The sequence below is a fragment of the Delphinapterus leucas genome, chromosome 2 (assembly GCF_059928025.1).
Source record: "Delphinapterus leucas isolate spDelLeu-1000000601 "Yukka" chromosome 2, BTC_Dleu_Yukka2, whole genome shotgun sequence".
Classification (NCBI taxonomy): Eukaryota; Metazoa; Chordata; class Mammalia; order Artiodactyla; family Monodontidae; genus Delphinapterus; species Delphinapterus leucas.
In genome coordinates, this window is record NC_143130.1 from 95,873,899 (window position 1) to 95,889,372 (window position 15,474).

The following is a 15,474-nucleotide window of genomic DNA, read 5'->3' on the forward strand; positions in this document are numbered from 1 at the left end:
ATCTGGACCTTGCGGGAGTCCCCTGAACTGAATCATAGAATCTCATCTGGAGCTAGCCTAGATCTCACCCAGAGACTGAAATAACCTACCCCAAGATCTGTGGAACAGATGTATCACCGTCCATATCAATATGTAAGTTAAAATGATGGGTAATATGTAGCCTAAACCCACATAACAGCATTGAAAACATCTTATGAACCATTATTTGCCTCAATGAAATCCATCATAAGTGATTAAACAGAAAGCCAAGCTGAAAAACTTACCCCAACCTTTAAAGTATACTGAGATTTTAATGAAGTAACAATAAATAAGAACAGCTTTTAGATGTGACACAACCAAACACAGAACACAATTTCAGTATATTTTATATCATATGAAGTAAAAAATAGCAACCACACTTTTTTGTTACTCTTGTTTTTGTGTGTCCACCCCATGAGAACCATTCTGCAGAACTGATTTTTACCTACTGACTCATGAGATGAAGATTCAGGAACTTACTAATTTGTTATTAGTTAACAAAATAAAATTCCAAAAGCTAACTCGCTCTTTCAGGGGAAAAAAAAAAAAAACAAACCCGACAGCTCACAGAAAGGTTAGAGGAGATTGTGAGCTTCATGTGTGAAATTTTAAATAAAACCACTTCGTCCCAAGGTCTTGGTTTCTAAATGAACCAGTTGAGTAAGAGACAGGAGGACTTGACTATTGTTTTTCAATGTGTTAGAACTCATCAAAACTGCAAGGCCTGTGAGGACAGGATCTTATCCCTATTGCTCTCCCCCAGAGCATCTAGCACAGATGTCTATTACTAAACACTATACCGGATGTCCCATTTTCCTGTGGCACTAAAAAGCTCTTACCTTTTCTGTGATCCGTTCTATTTGTCGATTTTGAGCCTCAATCTCATTGCCTATGTCCAGGGCCATGTTTTTTAGATTTCCTAGGATACTGCCCACTTGAGTCAGGTTCTCTTCCATTTCATCTTCCCTGGCATCATTTGTTATACTATCACAAAAAGATAGTTAATTCAGTACTTTGGGGTGAATTAGAAATGGAGTGAGTCTGGATTTAGTTTTTATAAAAATAAGTAACCAAAATGACCTCAGCAAGTGTTAGACCCAACAGATGCAGGTTACCATTCTTGGGAAACATTCCATAGTAAAAATGGAAAGACTAATCCAAGAGAGCACAACATCTTAAAGCCATTTAAGATTAAGAAATAACTTTAGGATAGTGGTTTTTCAAAGTGTAATTCCCAGCATAACCTGAGAACTTGTTAGACATGAAAATATGCTAATTCTCACACTCCACTCCAGATCTCCTCAATCAGAGACTGGAAGGGACCCCAGCGATCTGTGTTTTAATAAACCTCCCAGGTGATTCTGATGCATGCTTAGGTCTAAAGAACTACTGCTCTAAAATAAGGGTTGCAAAATCCTGGCCCAAAGCCAAATCTGGCCTGCCTTCTGAATTTATAAATAAGGTTTTATTTGAACACAGCCATGCTCATTTGTTTATATATTGTTTATGGCTGCTTTTACCCTACAACAGAGTTGAGCAGTTGAGTAGTTGTGACTGAGACTGTATGGCCTGTAAAGTCTGAAATATTTACTATCTGACCTTTTACAGATATCCTTATAGGGATTTGGTCGACTCCTACTCTAGATGATACATTTTAAAACACATCTTCTTATTTACAGAAGTAAAACATGATTACTTGAATAATTTGGAAAGTACTTTACAAAGAAAAGTTAATCCATCCTTGAATGTCAACAATCCCAGTCACCATTTTGTCAGAAGGCAAATATTAAAATGGAATAAGGGACTTCGCTGGTGGTCCAGTGGTTAAGCCTCCCCGCTTCCACTGCAGGAGGCATGGGTTCGATCCCTGGTCGGGGAACTAAGATCCCACACACCCCCACATGCTGTGCGGCCAAAAAAAAATTTTTAAAAATCCAAAAAAAAAAAAGGAATAAATGCTATTTCTAATTAATAAGTTGGGGTTCATGCATAATTACACCCAGTCTCCAGAGAGAGCCATTCATTTAGGAAAAGAATAAAAATATCGGGAAGAGCTGGCATACCGTTTAATGTATCCGCCGCTGGCTGCTCCTGTGGTTGCTTGCTGAGGCTGACCATTTGTCACTCGGCCTGGCTGCTTAGATACTACATTGCTAGGAGAGTTGTCTCCACCATCTCTCCATGTTGCCTTATAGACTTTACTAGACTCAAAGTTCTTTGTCCTATATAAGAGTCAGGAGTGTAGAGAGATACCAAAAAGCAGGAGAGGGAGAAATGACATTATTAGTGCTTGTTACCTTAGGGATGCCCTAGCACCCTTAGAATAAAAGCTACATGCAGCTAGATCTAGATTATCTACACTATGCTCCATCACAATCTGGCATAGGAAAAAGATGAACTGTGTAAGCCCACTGACATTAAAAACATTTTTTTAAAGGTTAAACTACTTCCACCAAATCTTCACTGAGCAGTTAGCAAGTACCAAAATGTAATTATTTGATTTTTCAGGTTCTCCTAGCCTCTGACACTCTCCAGAAAAGGGGTTAATGGACACTAGGAAAAAAATTCCTTAGGAAAGGTGCTCTGGGATGCCTTAATGGTTCCTTGGAAGCATCTCAGATGTTGATGAAGTATGGAAGAGAAAGAAGGCTGAGTGGGCAGTACTTAGACCTCAGTTGCTCACTTACTTAAACTGTAGTAGTTTCAGCTGATCTGTTTTTTAAAGTTAGAATTGTGCATTAAATTTTTTAAAAAAGGTTTCTTTGGGGGGGGTGGTGATGTGATGAATTGGGAGATTGGGATTGACATATATACTCTAATATGTATAAAATGGATAACTAATAAGAACCTGCTGTATAAAAAAATAAAATTTTAAAAGTTATTATAAAAAAAATTTTTTTAAGAAAGGTTTCTTAAGAAACAAACATTATGAAGGAAAGGCAATGAATGAGTTCCTTGGCTACAATGGTACCAGTTACAAATCCTTTGGTTTAGGACTTTTTCATTTAAGAGTTTACTGTTCCACCTTAAAAAAAAAAAATGATCCTAAATCCAAGCCTCTTAAAAATAGAAGCATGTTTAGATTAACTGACATAGCTAAAAATCAGCCAAAGCCAGAATTTTACCGTGGGATTTACTATTTGAACTGGTATAAATGGCAAGAAAAAGAACCTAGTAAAATGACTTTTAAGTGGCTATTACAAAAAACACAAATAAAACTTTTTCTTACTGATTATTTGGCTAGGTAAAGTTTCCACTCACACAATTTTAGTTTTTGCTTTTCTATAAACAAAAACAAAGTAGTATATGGCTATAACATTGGTTTCTGATTTATTCCACATGATACATTAATGAGGAAGTTTTGAAATCGCAAAAGCAAAGGAGAGATTTTAGGAAAGCAGTGGCTCCTTTCTTAATAGGATCCTGTGAGGATTCATGTTTGGCAAACCTAGAATTGGATCTTAGACCTTAATCATCAATGCCACAGAAAGGGTACTATATGTTTAATAAATCAATCTATTTAGTTATTAATAAGCCATGTTAAATCCTTCCTGGAACAAGGTGGGATACACATTATTTAGTACTACTTTTTTTTTTTTTTTTTGCGGTACGCGGGCCTCTCACTACTGTGGCCTCTCCCGCTGCGGAGCACAGGCTCCGGACGCGCAGGCCCAGCTGCCATGGCTCACGGGCCCAGCCGCTCCGCGGCATGCGGGATCTTCCCGGACCGGGGCACGAACCCGTATCCCCTGCATCAGCAGGCGGACTCCCAACCACTGCGCCACCAGGGAAGCCCACTTTTTTTTTTTGGTTGCATCGGGTCTTAGTTGCGACACACAGGATCTTCGTTGAGGCATGCGGGAGCTTTCCTTGCAGTGCGCGGGCTTCTCTCTAGTTGTGGCGTGCAGGTTTTCTCTTCTCTAGTTGTGGAGCGCAGGCTCCAGGGCACGTGGGCTCTGTAGTTGTGGCACTCAGGTTCCAGAGTGTGTGGGCTCTGTAGTTTGCAGCACGCGGGTTCTCTAGTTGAGGCACACGAGCTCAGTAGTTGTGATGTGCACTTAATTGCCCCGTGGCATGTGGGGTCTTAGTTCCCTGACCAGGGATCGAACCTGCATCCCCTGCATTGGAAGGCAGATTCTTTACCACTGGACCACCAGGGAAGTCCCTGATATACACATTATTTAAATGAATATTTATAAATAATTTCTGTTTAGTAAAAAACCCATTTACGTGTATTCTTTGTTAATAAGATGGATCTCAGGCAAAATTCTGAAGCAGAGTAATAGCAACCAAGCAAAATAAACAACATATAAGTTTATCAGAAAGTTAACCAGAAATATTAATAGAAGTAATATAAGTGAGGCTTTTATCAGGATGTTAGACTGTAAAACAGGTCGAAGGTTGAAGGCTGGAATTCTAATGTCACTAAATAATAAGACACTGTGCTTCTGAGAGTCTTAGCACAGAAGCACTGGGTTGGGACAGACTTGTGGGCTCTTGGTCTAGTAAGGGATATACACATGCTCCAACCTCCTCAACCTTAAGAAATAATATTTGAAATTCCTTCAACTTCTGAGAATTCTTCCTTCAATTAGATATAAGGGGCATAAGATGCAAACGAATTGTTTTAACATGATATTGTGAATGAGGTTCAATTAAAGCATAGTTTATAAATAAATAATCAGACTGGTTATCAAACCCTTCTCCCTTTAAGAGGACTGGATCTTTGATGTTCTTCCAATATCAAGGGGAAAAGGTACAAAAAGCTGACTTGAATTTTCACATTTATTTTCAAATGGATTGGGGAAAAAAATCTCTGCACTACTTTTTCATGCAGTTTTGACATGCTCTGCATGTTTATAAAGCAGTGATTTTTATATGCTGTTGATTTCATATCTTCATCCTTGTGATAGTTCCATGTCTCTTTCAGCACCTCTACTCCAGGTAATAATGCCTTCTGCTTGCTCAAGGTCCTGCCACATGCTGTTACCCTGGAGCTTCTCCCACTGAGTTGTAAAACCCTTAAAGACACCTGTTTTTAAGGGCATTGTCAGACAGCTGAGTATCTAATAAAAACAACAATGGTTTTAATCTAATTTGTCTTCCTTCAAAGGGTCTTAAGTACTTTAAAAGGTAGTATTTCCTAAACTTGACTGAGCACCAAAGTGACCTGGATGATTCTGAATACACAGATGTGTATTTCAGGCTACATTCTGAAAATTCTACTTCAATTTTTGTCAGATGGAGCCTGGGAATCTTCTGTTGTAGCTATGATTTTATTTAAATTCAATAGATCATTTAGCTGCCCAACCAGGGAAGAGAAACACTGTTCTAAGAGACTTCCAATCTGTTGTAGAAGGAATATTTTAGATTACTATGGTAGTACACCTTAGTATTACTATATATTGGGACACTGAGGAATTAATCTGGAGGAAGCGAACGTATACACAAGGTTTTTTTTTTAAGCCACAAGATTTAGAGTAAATTGACTTGAATCCCAATCCTAGACCTGTCATTCAGTAGCTACAGAACCTTATGCAAACTTCCATCTCTGAGCATCTTTTCCTTATATGTAAAACTAAGATGATAACAGTACTTAATAAGTCACAGGGCTGTTGATAATAGATGTAAAATTGTTCTGTAAAGCATTAGACAATTTTTTTTTTCCAGTATGTGGGCCTCTCACTGCTGTGGCCTCTCCCGTTGCGGAGCACAGGCTCCGGACGCGCAGGCTCAGCGGCCACGGCTCACGGGCCCAGCCACTCCACGGCATGTGGGATCCTCCCGGACCGGGGCACGAACCCGTGTCCCCTGCATCGGCAGGCGGACTCTCAACCACTGCGCCACCAGGAAAGCCCAGACAAATATTTTTGTTCTTTGGTTTCAACTCAACCTGATCCTTAGTTAAAAGTTCACGTCTTTAATTGCACAGATTACCAATTGGCATGTTTATTCTTATAGCCCATTAACATTCCCTAGCTTTGAGATCTACAAGCAGCCGAATATAGTTGGAATATAGCTATATAAAAAGACATCTAGGCCAGGGTTGTTTCTGGTCTACAGTAAGAAAGAAATGGTTCTGATTTGCAACAGAACTCTTCTGCATAACAAAATTAACAGCCCCTTTGGGAAGAAATTAGATTTCATAATAAAATGCTTAAGCAAATTTGTGGTAGCTTTTAATGCAATTAAGAACTCCATCTAGAAAGTTAGATTTACCCCGACTGTCAGTTTTGAAGAGTTTAATAATCTTTAACTACTACATTTTTTCAGATAAATATCACATTCAAAAATGGCATGTTTGAAATAAGAATTTGAAATATCCCTTAAGAAGCTGCTATAAATATAGAAAACAAGTATCAGGATATGAACACAGTAACTTTAACAATTTCTTTTTTGAGTTTTGGTTGTCAACATTAGTACTAACTGAATAAAATAGCAAAAAGAAAGCCCAAGCTCGGGGGCGGAGGGGGGGAGAGAGGTGATCAGGTTATAGGAAAGAAGAAAAAGAAGGGCAAGAAACAAAGGGTAGAAATCAAACAATTTTCTAACATTTAACCATGGTATTCATAGTCCCCATAAAGATCCAAAATTAAAGAGTCAAACATTATAATAAACAGTAGGCTGACTAGAGGGTTAACTTCCATAAAAAAATTAAGTGCATTAATTCAATACGAAACCACAGCAAGCTAACACATGACATAATAGGTATTATGGAACAGATGATAATATATATAAAGAGGGTAAACCCTTATTTAAAAAAAGGAGATAACTAGATATGGCAACATTTTAAATTTATATCCCACCTTGTTCCAAATGGCATTTAAGATGACTTACATTGGCAGTTAATTCCTCAATTTGGTAGTGGCCTAAATCATGGGGAATCCAAAATCATTAGAAGCAATACTTCAAGAGAGGAAATATTGATTCTGGAACCAGAAAGGAGTAGGAAAACTTAACAGAAGAAAGGAAGCTGAAATCAAAGTCTATGTATTTAGCCTGAATTCCCTTACCTTTGATCAGAACTAGAATGCAGCAATTCTCTACAAAGATCAACCTATTTAAAACTTCTTAGGAAACTTTAGGGGTGTTTTTACTTTTATAATCTTAAGTGTTTTTTAGCAAAAACTTAGTATCAGAGCCATTAGTCAAAGGGTGGTATTATAAATTAAGATCCTTTCATCAATCCATCTTCTGGCAGACAGCACTCATCAAGAACAAATTCACTTTACATTACACACCACAGCACAGCTTTTAAGAGTCTCTACCATTCACAAAATCCATGCACATGCACAGAAAAGCCATTTGAAGCATCACCTTTAGATAGCAGGTTAACAGCCCAAATTGCGCCACAAGACTGCATCTTAAAGTTCCCTTTGATCAGTTACTGAGCTCAGCTTCTGATGTTAAATCTTCATTTTTAGTAAGCGTATTAGAAAGGAAGAGATTAGGTGAGAGAATGAAATGCAGAAAACAGTGAATGCCAATCAAACAGAACAGAAACAGGTTTAGTTTTCAAAGCATAATGCATTTAAATTCCTGCCTAGTTTCATAGAAACAACCAACATCTGAGAATCTAGATAAAAAGAAAAACATGAAAACTATTTAAACCAGAGCATACTTTGTTTTTCCTAAGAATGTCTGAATGATGATATTCTGTCCTAAAATTATGAAAATTAACATGAAGAGAAGGCAAATACTTTGTATCTCCAGTGAGTAGGATGGAGGAAGCACTCAAATATTGACTAAAATACAGTAATTCAATATTTATTTTAACTAATCAGAGTTGAATATTTACATTTTAATATGACATAAGATTCAATAGTATAAAACCTGTAGTACCAATTTTCAACTTCTCTAGTAAGTGGTCCAGAAATACCAACCTATCTTCAAACTATGTGCCGATATGTTTGACATTTTAAGCACAGAATGAAGAGAGGCAGGTTAAGACAGAGGAATACTTTGTCTGACAATGGTTAAACTGGGACATCAGCCAGTTTACTATTCTGAGACTTCCCATTTTAAACCTGCCTCTTTTTAAACTCGTTAATTAGAATTACAACTTATCAAAGTTACTGACAAAGGGACTTCCCTTGAGGTCCAGTGGTTAGGACTCGGCGCTTTCACTGCCAGGGGCCTGCGTTCGATCTCTGGTAGGGAACTAAGATCCCGCAAGCAGTGTGACGCGGCCAAAACAACAAAACAAAACAAAAAAACCCCAAACTTACTGACAAAGATATAGGATTTTTAATAAGGATCTGTTCTATTTTGCTTTTAGGATTCAAATAGTAGCAAGCTAAAAGAATGACATTTATTCACAATTTTAAAGTTTAATCCTGGTAGTCTGTTTTCAAATTCTAGTAGTCCTTTAAAAAGAATTAGCTAAAATTAAAATTCACTTCTAATATAGGGTTCTGTTAAGTGAAGCTATTTCCATGTCTTATTAGAAAAAGATCTGCTGATATGGCTTTAATGAATACTACTAAAAAAAGAAATCTCAAAGAACAAATCTACTCAAGACATTTTCTACATAGTAATACATCTAACAAAAGCAACAACAAAAAGGTTCATTCTTTTCTTGCCAGTCAAGCAATGTAGCATACAGTTAAAAACTAGGGCTCTGCCTGGTTTTGAATCTCAGCTCTTCCACTTGTTAGTGTAGCCTCCTTATGCCTCTGTTACCCCATATGTAAAATGGTGATAATAAGAGGAACTATCTCATATTAAGGGTATTGTAAGGATTAAATTTAAAGTGCTCAGGATAGTAAGAGCCTAAATTAATATACAGGCTCACAACTCTCATGCAAACCTTTGGATGTGAGACATTTTGAGCAGTACCACACAATCACATACATCAATATTTCTGCAGTGAAACAGATTAACATTTATGCTAAGTGTAATAAAGACTATTAAATAGCTTCAGTTCAGGTTACATCTCGTAGCCTAATTAATAAGTTGTGGCACTACATTCCGAAAAAAACAAACCTTTGGCTTTCAGAGTTTTTTAGATTTCTAAAAACTCTTAGAGTTTTTAGTCTTCTAAGAGACTGTGGACCTGAGTTGTTGTTACTAGTACCAGAATTAGTACTAGCTTTATACAGAAGACTAAGATACCGTCTCTGCCTTTCAGAAGCTCATGTTATGGCTATTTATATGATAAGCCTAACTGAAACACAGATTAGCAGATTAAGCTTAGAAAGATCACGCCCCTGGCAGGAGTGAAAATAGATAAAGCTGAGGACAAGAGATACCATAGAGGGCAAGGACTCAATGGTGTAAAGGAGAGATGGATGGAAGGGAGGCAATTAAAATCGGAATATTTAAAGTGAAACACTACTCTCTCCTCTTCAGAGAACAAGTGTTCTGTTATAGGAGCCCCTTGATTCCAACTGTTAAGAAGTGCTTTCTTCTCTTGACCCACTAGGAAAGGGCTCTGCTGAGGTTAGAGGCTGACGACGGACTGCTTCAGGACCATACTCTACCTTCTCTCTCATACTGTCCAAGAAAATCCTGCCTATGCTTGTCTGGGTACGCAAAGAAAAATAAAATTAATACTTATGTAGCTCCATTTCCCACTTTTTATGATATCAGACCACCTTATTCCCTGCTCTTCCTACTCATCGGAGATAATTTGCTCTAGGTTCTAGGGAGGACTTCCTCTTCCTTGCTCTTCTCTTAATATGTATCTCAGTGAAGTTCATTTACTTTTTCCCCTGAACTCTTCCAAGAGGGTACATAGAACATAGGAGAAAAGTGCAAGTAAGTTTGCAAAACATAGTTAAAAAAAGAGTTTAGATTAAAAAAAATCTGTGCATTTCTAACTTGTTTGCTGAAAGTAATCTGCTAAACCCTGATTCGCAGGTCATAGTTATTAAAATATGCACTTTTGGAGAGTCAACCAAGGTCTAAATAGGTCAACAGACTTGTCTTTCTTAGCTTCTTATGCCCAAAACAAACACTAAAGTTGACCAACAAGTAATTTAACTCTATTTTCTCCAGTAGAAATGGCACAGAGAATGCTGTCACATGAAACACTTATCTGAAAGCATGACAGAGCAAAACCTCCTCCATTCCTAACTCCTTTGAGGAGTAAACAAATGCTGAGAGTCTGTAAACCTTCGTATCTCATTTTTGGTTTACCACACCAGCTGAGACAACTGGATGGAAGCAGTAATGCTTACAAAGCTCTTTAAAAATGAATACTCTCAGCAGAAAGGATAGTCAATCTCCAGACAACGTCGTTTCAGCCAAAGGTAAAGTTCAAAGTTGCTTCATTAATGACTCCTCATCTTTGTCTGAATACATGTACTTTTGTCAACACCATGGAGTTTATATTATCCAAGATTAAGTAGAGAATTTAAATGTTAATAATAAAGTCACTAAAAAGAATGAATTCCTTTCTGTCAAGTATAATCTCATACACTATACACAAATAATTTGAAGACTTTTCATCTCCTAGTTTACTAGAGGCCTCAAATCTTCAGAGTCTTCTTTAATGTTTCCTTCTTCATGTTTGATATATAATCAGTTGATTTAACGTGAATTTTTTTGACTTACATTTTTCTCTCTAATCTTGATGATAAAGTTATACCCCACAGGCCTAGTTTACAAAAGGTTCCTAACTAGTTTCTTGGTGTGCGGTTATATACTCCACTCCAATCAATCAACCCCTTAGGCTGGCATTCAAAGTTCCTCTATTGCCTACTTATGTATTATTTTCCACTTCTCATCTATATGAATCATGTAGTACAGTTAAGTCAAGCTCCTCTGTAATCTTTATTTAAATTAAATCTTCCACAGGAAATGTCTTCCCACTTCTTTCATGTCCATCCAGATCTTTCTAGTCATTCAGAGCCCAGCTCAAGTCCTATCTCTCCTATAAGATGGTCTCCAAACCAACCTTTATCAGTTCTATACCTTTAGCCTCAGTTGATATCACATGATCTAGCCCTAGATTTATATAGTTCTTACTTTTTGCTATTCTCTCTCATATAGCCAACCACATGGTAAGTCTTTTGAAGCCAGGATCCAAGTCCTTTATTCCCTTGACCATCCCTCATGTGCCTACCACAGAACATATATTTTATTAATTCTCCTTATTTGAAGGGAAAAGACACTAATTCTATCCTGCTCTGTATTACCCAGATGTATATTTCCTAACCTTTTCTTGTATTATTAAAAAATGAAATTGGGACTTGATCGAAAGATTGATCAAATTTAAGCGATGGTTTGCGGTGAACATGCCCATTTATACAAAAAGTTTGATCTGACTGAAGGAGAAACAGCTTCACTTGATCTAACAAAGTTCCTTATTTAGGCCCTGTCATACTTATTGGGAAGTGGGGAGGGGTGTGCTCTCACTTTAGATTTATTTGAAAAAGGTCTTGATTTATCAACTCACCTATTACAGGGGCATACACAAAGGCCACAGCACTTGTTTAGTTCTGTTAAAGTCTTCTCTGCTTCTCTCATGTCTTTGTTTATTTGGTCCATGCCTTCTTCTACGCGTTTTAGTTGTTCTAAGAATAAGTTGTGGAAGTTACATTTTGTGTTACATTCACGGTGCCAACCAGAAAACGCCATTATGATGGAACAGCAAAAACTTTAACCTCGAATCCACCAATAACCCATCACAGTGACTGTATCAGGGCCAGATGGTATTACAGACTGTCCAGAATGAAAATAGTCTTTCACATACTGATCCTGGGGCACCTGGCCTCTGACTGTGGAAAGATTTGTTCTAAAGAAATTTGTATAATAGGAGCATGTGAGGATTGGTTTAGACATCACTTCTGCAACCAAATTAAGTGTACTGTGACTAGACCAGATCCCCAGCATTTCTATTATTGGATAGGCTCAAAACCTGAAGGCTGTCATAAGACTGATAAAAACTAGACCAGATTGCTCAGAGCCAAATCAAACAGAATGTTTCCAAGCCTGCCTGAATCTGACCTATTTAAGGACTTAACTTGATTTCTGAAAATGATGCAAAAATATCATAATGTCTAGTTCATGTACGACCAATACACACAATAAGCCCTGCTACATAATAAATACTTGGTATACAATGGGGTATTGTGCCCCCACCTCAAATAGGCAACAAACATGATATAATTCAAATCAGCAGAAAAGAAGTAAAATGTCACTCTTATCTTACAAAGGGAAGGTACTCCCAAAGGCTTAATTAATTTTATACACGGCTGATTTGAAAAGGCTTTCTGGCATCCTAAATCAAATCAAGAATTTCTGCCAATGACTGCAACTCACCCCCTTGTTCATCCAGCGTAGTGATAGTCTTGATTCCTGCATCCTGAGACTAAAAGAAGGGGAAAACGCTGAGAGCACAGCAAAATAAAAACAAAACAGAAACAGAACCTACAAAGTCTGAAAAACAGCAAGAGAGAATCATTAGAAACTTAAGTTTCTCAGAGGACTAGAGCTACAGAGGAAACTAATCTCCCCAAACCAACACACTTTAACATATTAACCCCCCAAAATAAGTCGCAGACTCATGGTGAATTGTCTTCCTTGTCATATTCCAATACTATCAATTAGAAAAACAAAAAAGGCCCATTACTGCATGGTTTGACCATTTCAGCAATTGCTGGTTTCAAATAATAAAGCTTATTGATACAATACCCTTCTGATTCTTAACAGTAATTCCAGCCGGTGCTATCAGAACCCCTTCTATACAGTTACTATACTTAACTTGATGATTAAACACCTTCTTACCTCAATGGCTAAACCCAGGATTCTCCTTGTACTTTCCAGAGACTAGGAAAAAACACAGAGTTTCAGCATTCTACAACAATTCCCGCCCCCCTGCCGCCCAAAATCTGAACACAGGCCATATTCATAATGCTACTCTATTTTTAAAGATTGCCAGCCCATCCACCTCTCCCTTTAAAACAAAAAAAGAAAGCTTATTACTATAATTTTGGTTACTTTCTTCCTACCAGATGGTCCTTAAGAGAAAATTTGGAAGGTGAAGTTAATGGGATTTATAAAAAATTTAATGTAAGCAGAAATCTAGGTATATTACACAGATATTAGAAAATTCTGTTAAAATTAAATGTCAGAATTCCTCGAATCTAGAATATCTTTGTTGTAAGTAACTCTTCAGTAATGACTAAAAAAAAACAAAAAAAACATACAAATTGTTTTCACTTATTTAGCTTTTTGATGAGTTGAAAAAATAAGGAGCTAGTAATGGCGCTCTAGAGCAAATGCATTCTTTGATATAAAGAGACTAGGAAGAAGCCAAAATGGTCTTCTAAGAAGGTCCTCTCATCCTTCCACTGTGAAAACTGAAAGAGAATTATTACTTATTCCAAGTAAAACCTTTACCTCATCAGTAACCTGGTTAGCCCTCAGCTGAATTTCTTCTGCTGACAGATTATCCATGATGAATTAAAACTTGATAGGTGGAGAAACTGAAATGTGGATATTCTGGAAGAATAAGGACACAAAAAACAAGTTTGTTTGAGCAAAGAGTGTATATTTATGGAATTTAGGATACTTGGAAAACACGGTAAAATAGCCTATCTTTATCCCTATCTATTTATCTGTCTATCTATCTATCTACCTATCTATCTAAATTTCAGGTGAAGAAATTAAGGCTGAGAGATGGTAAGTAAATGCTTAAATGCTAGTTATTACCAGAGGTGAAACTAAAACTCAGGTTTCAGGACTTCCAGTGAAGCACTGTTTCTAATAGGAAAGTGGTCCTTCTACTTTGAGAAGGAAGGCATTACTAGAAGACAAGCTTCAAGAAACTATTAAAATGAATTCCTGGTTGTACAATGTTCTTTGTACATTGTCTGAATATGGAAAAGCAATAAGGTGAAGAAGTTGAAGTTAGGTGGTGTTCCATTAGTAAAGTAACAAATTCAAAGTCCTGTGCCTGCAAAGCACAGGAAACATTCTAAAAATGTGCCAGTTGTCCAGGCTACTCATTGGAAAAAATGAAATACTTTCATTCTTAACAAGAAAAGGATAATGCTGATACAGAGAGCTCAGAAAAGACCTAGTTTTTATTAAGAGTAGACTCTCCCTGGGCTTCCCTGGTGGCGCAGTGGTTGAGAGTCCGCCTGCCGATGCAGGGGACACGGGTTCGTGCCCCGGTCCGGGAGGATCCCACATGCCATGGAGTGGCTGGGCCCGTGAGCCATGGCCGCTGAGCCTGCGCGTCCGGAGCCTGTGCTCCGCAACGGGAGAGGCCACGGCAGTGAGAGGCCCGCGTACCGCAAAAAAAAAAAAAAGAGTAGACTCTCCCTTTCCGATTACTGTATGGTCTGTTATTTTAGTAAAGTCCCTAAGAAACTGTACAATTATTCTTCTATACTTAGTAACTTAGTAACTCATAGTAACTCAGGAATTGATCTCACAGACATTCAAACTGAAACATAAAACTTTTAATAGGTGAAGATTCCAAGAGTCCTGCCCTCTAATATTAACAGCGATACACTGTTGTATAGTATTCTTCTTTGAGCAGTCATGTGGAGTAATAAGCACTGTGTGACTTACCTAGGTTGTTTTCTTTTTATTACATTTGCTAGCTTCGTTATTAAAAATTTGAAAACCAAAGCCCTTTGTCAATGACACATATAAAATTGTGGTTCACATTCTGGATTTATCCCCAGGGGACATGTGGCAATATCTGGAGAATTTTTTGATTGCCAGGAGTTGTGGGGGGGGTAAGGAGGAGTAATGTTACTGGCATCTAGTTGGTAGAGGCCAGGGATACTGCTAAACCTCCTATAATGCTCCTTGGGACAGTCCCACAACAAGAATTATCTGGCCCAAAATGTCAAAGTGCTCAGGTTGAGAAATCCTGCCATGGAGTACACTCACTGACGAGCAGGGAACTTTGTTAACTTCTTAGTACTGAACACTTGGAGGGAAAGGATTTTATTATATCTTTGTACCTCTAACACCTAACAGGATATGACAGTTCGTACCCCAGTAAATGTGTGCTGAATGAACAAATAAGTAGAAAAACAAGATGTACGCTCATTTAAGTGGATCTTAGAAACAAAGCTACATGTAATAGTAGCACAAAGCCTTCAAATAAACACTAGAACCACAAACCAAAAATTGCCATTACATGTGTATGATTTAGAATGGCCTGCTGGTCACATACAGATATTTTTAGTCACATCCGTAGCTAACCAACACTTTTATTAGAACCATCTAAACAAAAAGCGACAATATCCCATTCCTAGGACAGGAAGGCATTACATTTAGAGCCTTGTTTATAATTCTACTGTCATTGCTAACCATTTCAGGATTTAATTAAGATTTTGAGCCTTGATTAAAGACATTAATGCTCATAAAACTACTGTTATTAAAATTATTAAATTGCCAAAAGTTGCAAATTTAATCTCATAGCTTGTATGCCATAGTAGGACTGTGGCTCTGCCAAAAGGTTCATATACTAAGATACATAATCAAGAT

General features: G+C 37.5%; 2 protein-coding genes across 4 annotated transcripts in view; one reads left to right on the plus strand and one right to left on the minus strand.

Annotated features, from left to right (window-relative positions):
- LRRC57 (leucine rich repeat containing 57) overlaps positions 1-15,474 on the plus strand; it is a 39,600-nt gene that overhangs the window by 10,374 nt on the left and 13,752 nt on the right. The window contains exon 6 of the transcript XR_016391438.1: positions 1-15,474. This exon is cut by the window's right edge and continues 13,752 nt beyond it. The gene's annotated coding sequence lies outside the window, so the exon portion shown is untranslated.
- SNAP23 (synaptosome associated protein 23) overlaps positions 1-15,474 on the minus strand; it is a 33,231-nt gene that overhangs the window by 1,659 nt on the left and 16,098 nt on the right. For 2 of the 3 annotated variants that reach the window (XM_022587353.2, XM_089904952.1), the window contains exons 2-7: positions 13,366-13,467; positions 12,751-12,792; positions 12,286-12,334; positions 11,420-11,537; positions 2,082-2,240; positions 858-1,002 (exon numbers count right to left, since the gene is read on the minus strand). In XM_022587353.2, coding sequence (XP_022443061.1) covers positions 858-1,002; positions 2,082-2,240; positions 11,420-11,537; positions 12,286-12,334; positions 12,751-12,792; positions 13,366-13,422 — 570 coding nt within the window. In that variant the 5' untranslated portion in view covers positions 13,423-13,467. The remainder of the gene's footprint in view (positions 1-857; positions 1,003-2,081; positions 2,241-11,419; positions 11,538-12,285; positions 12,335-12,750; positions 12,793-13,365; positions 13,468-15,474) is intronic. The other variant, XM_089904958.1, reaches the window with a different exon arrangement.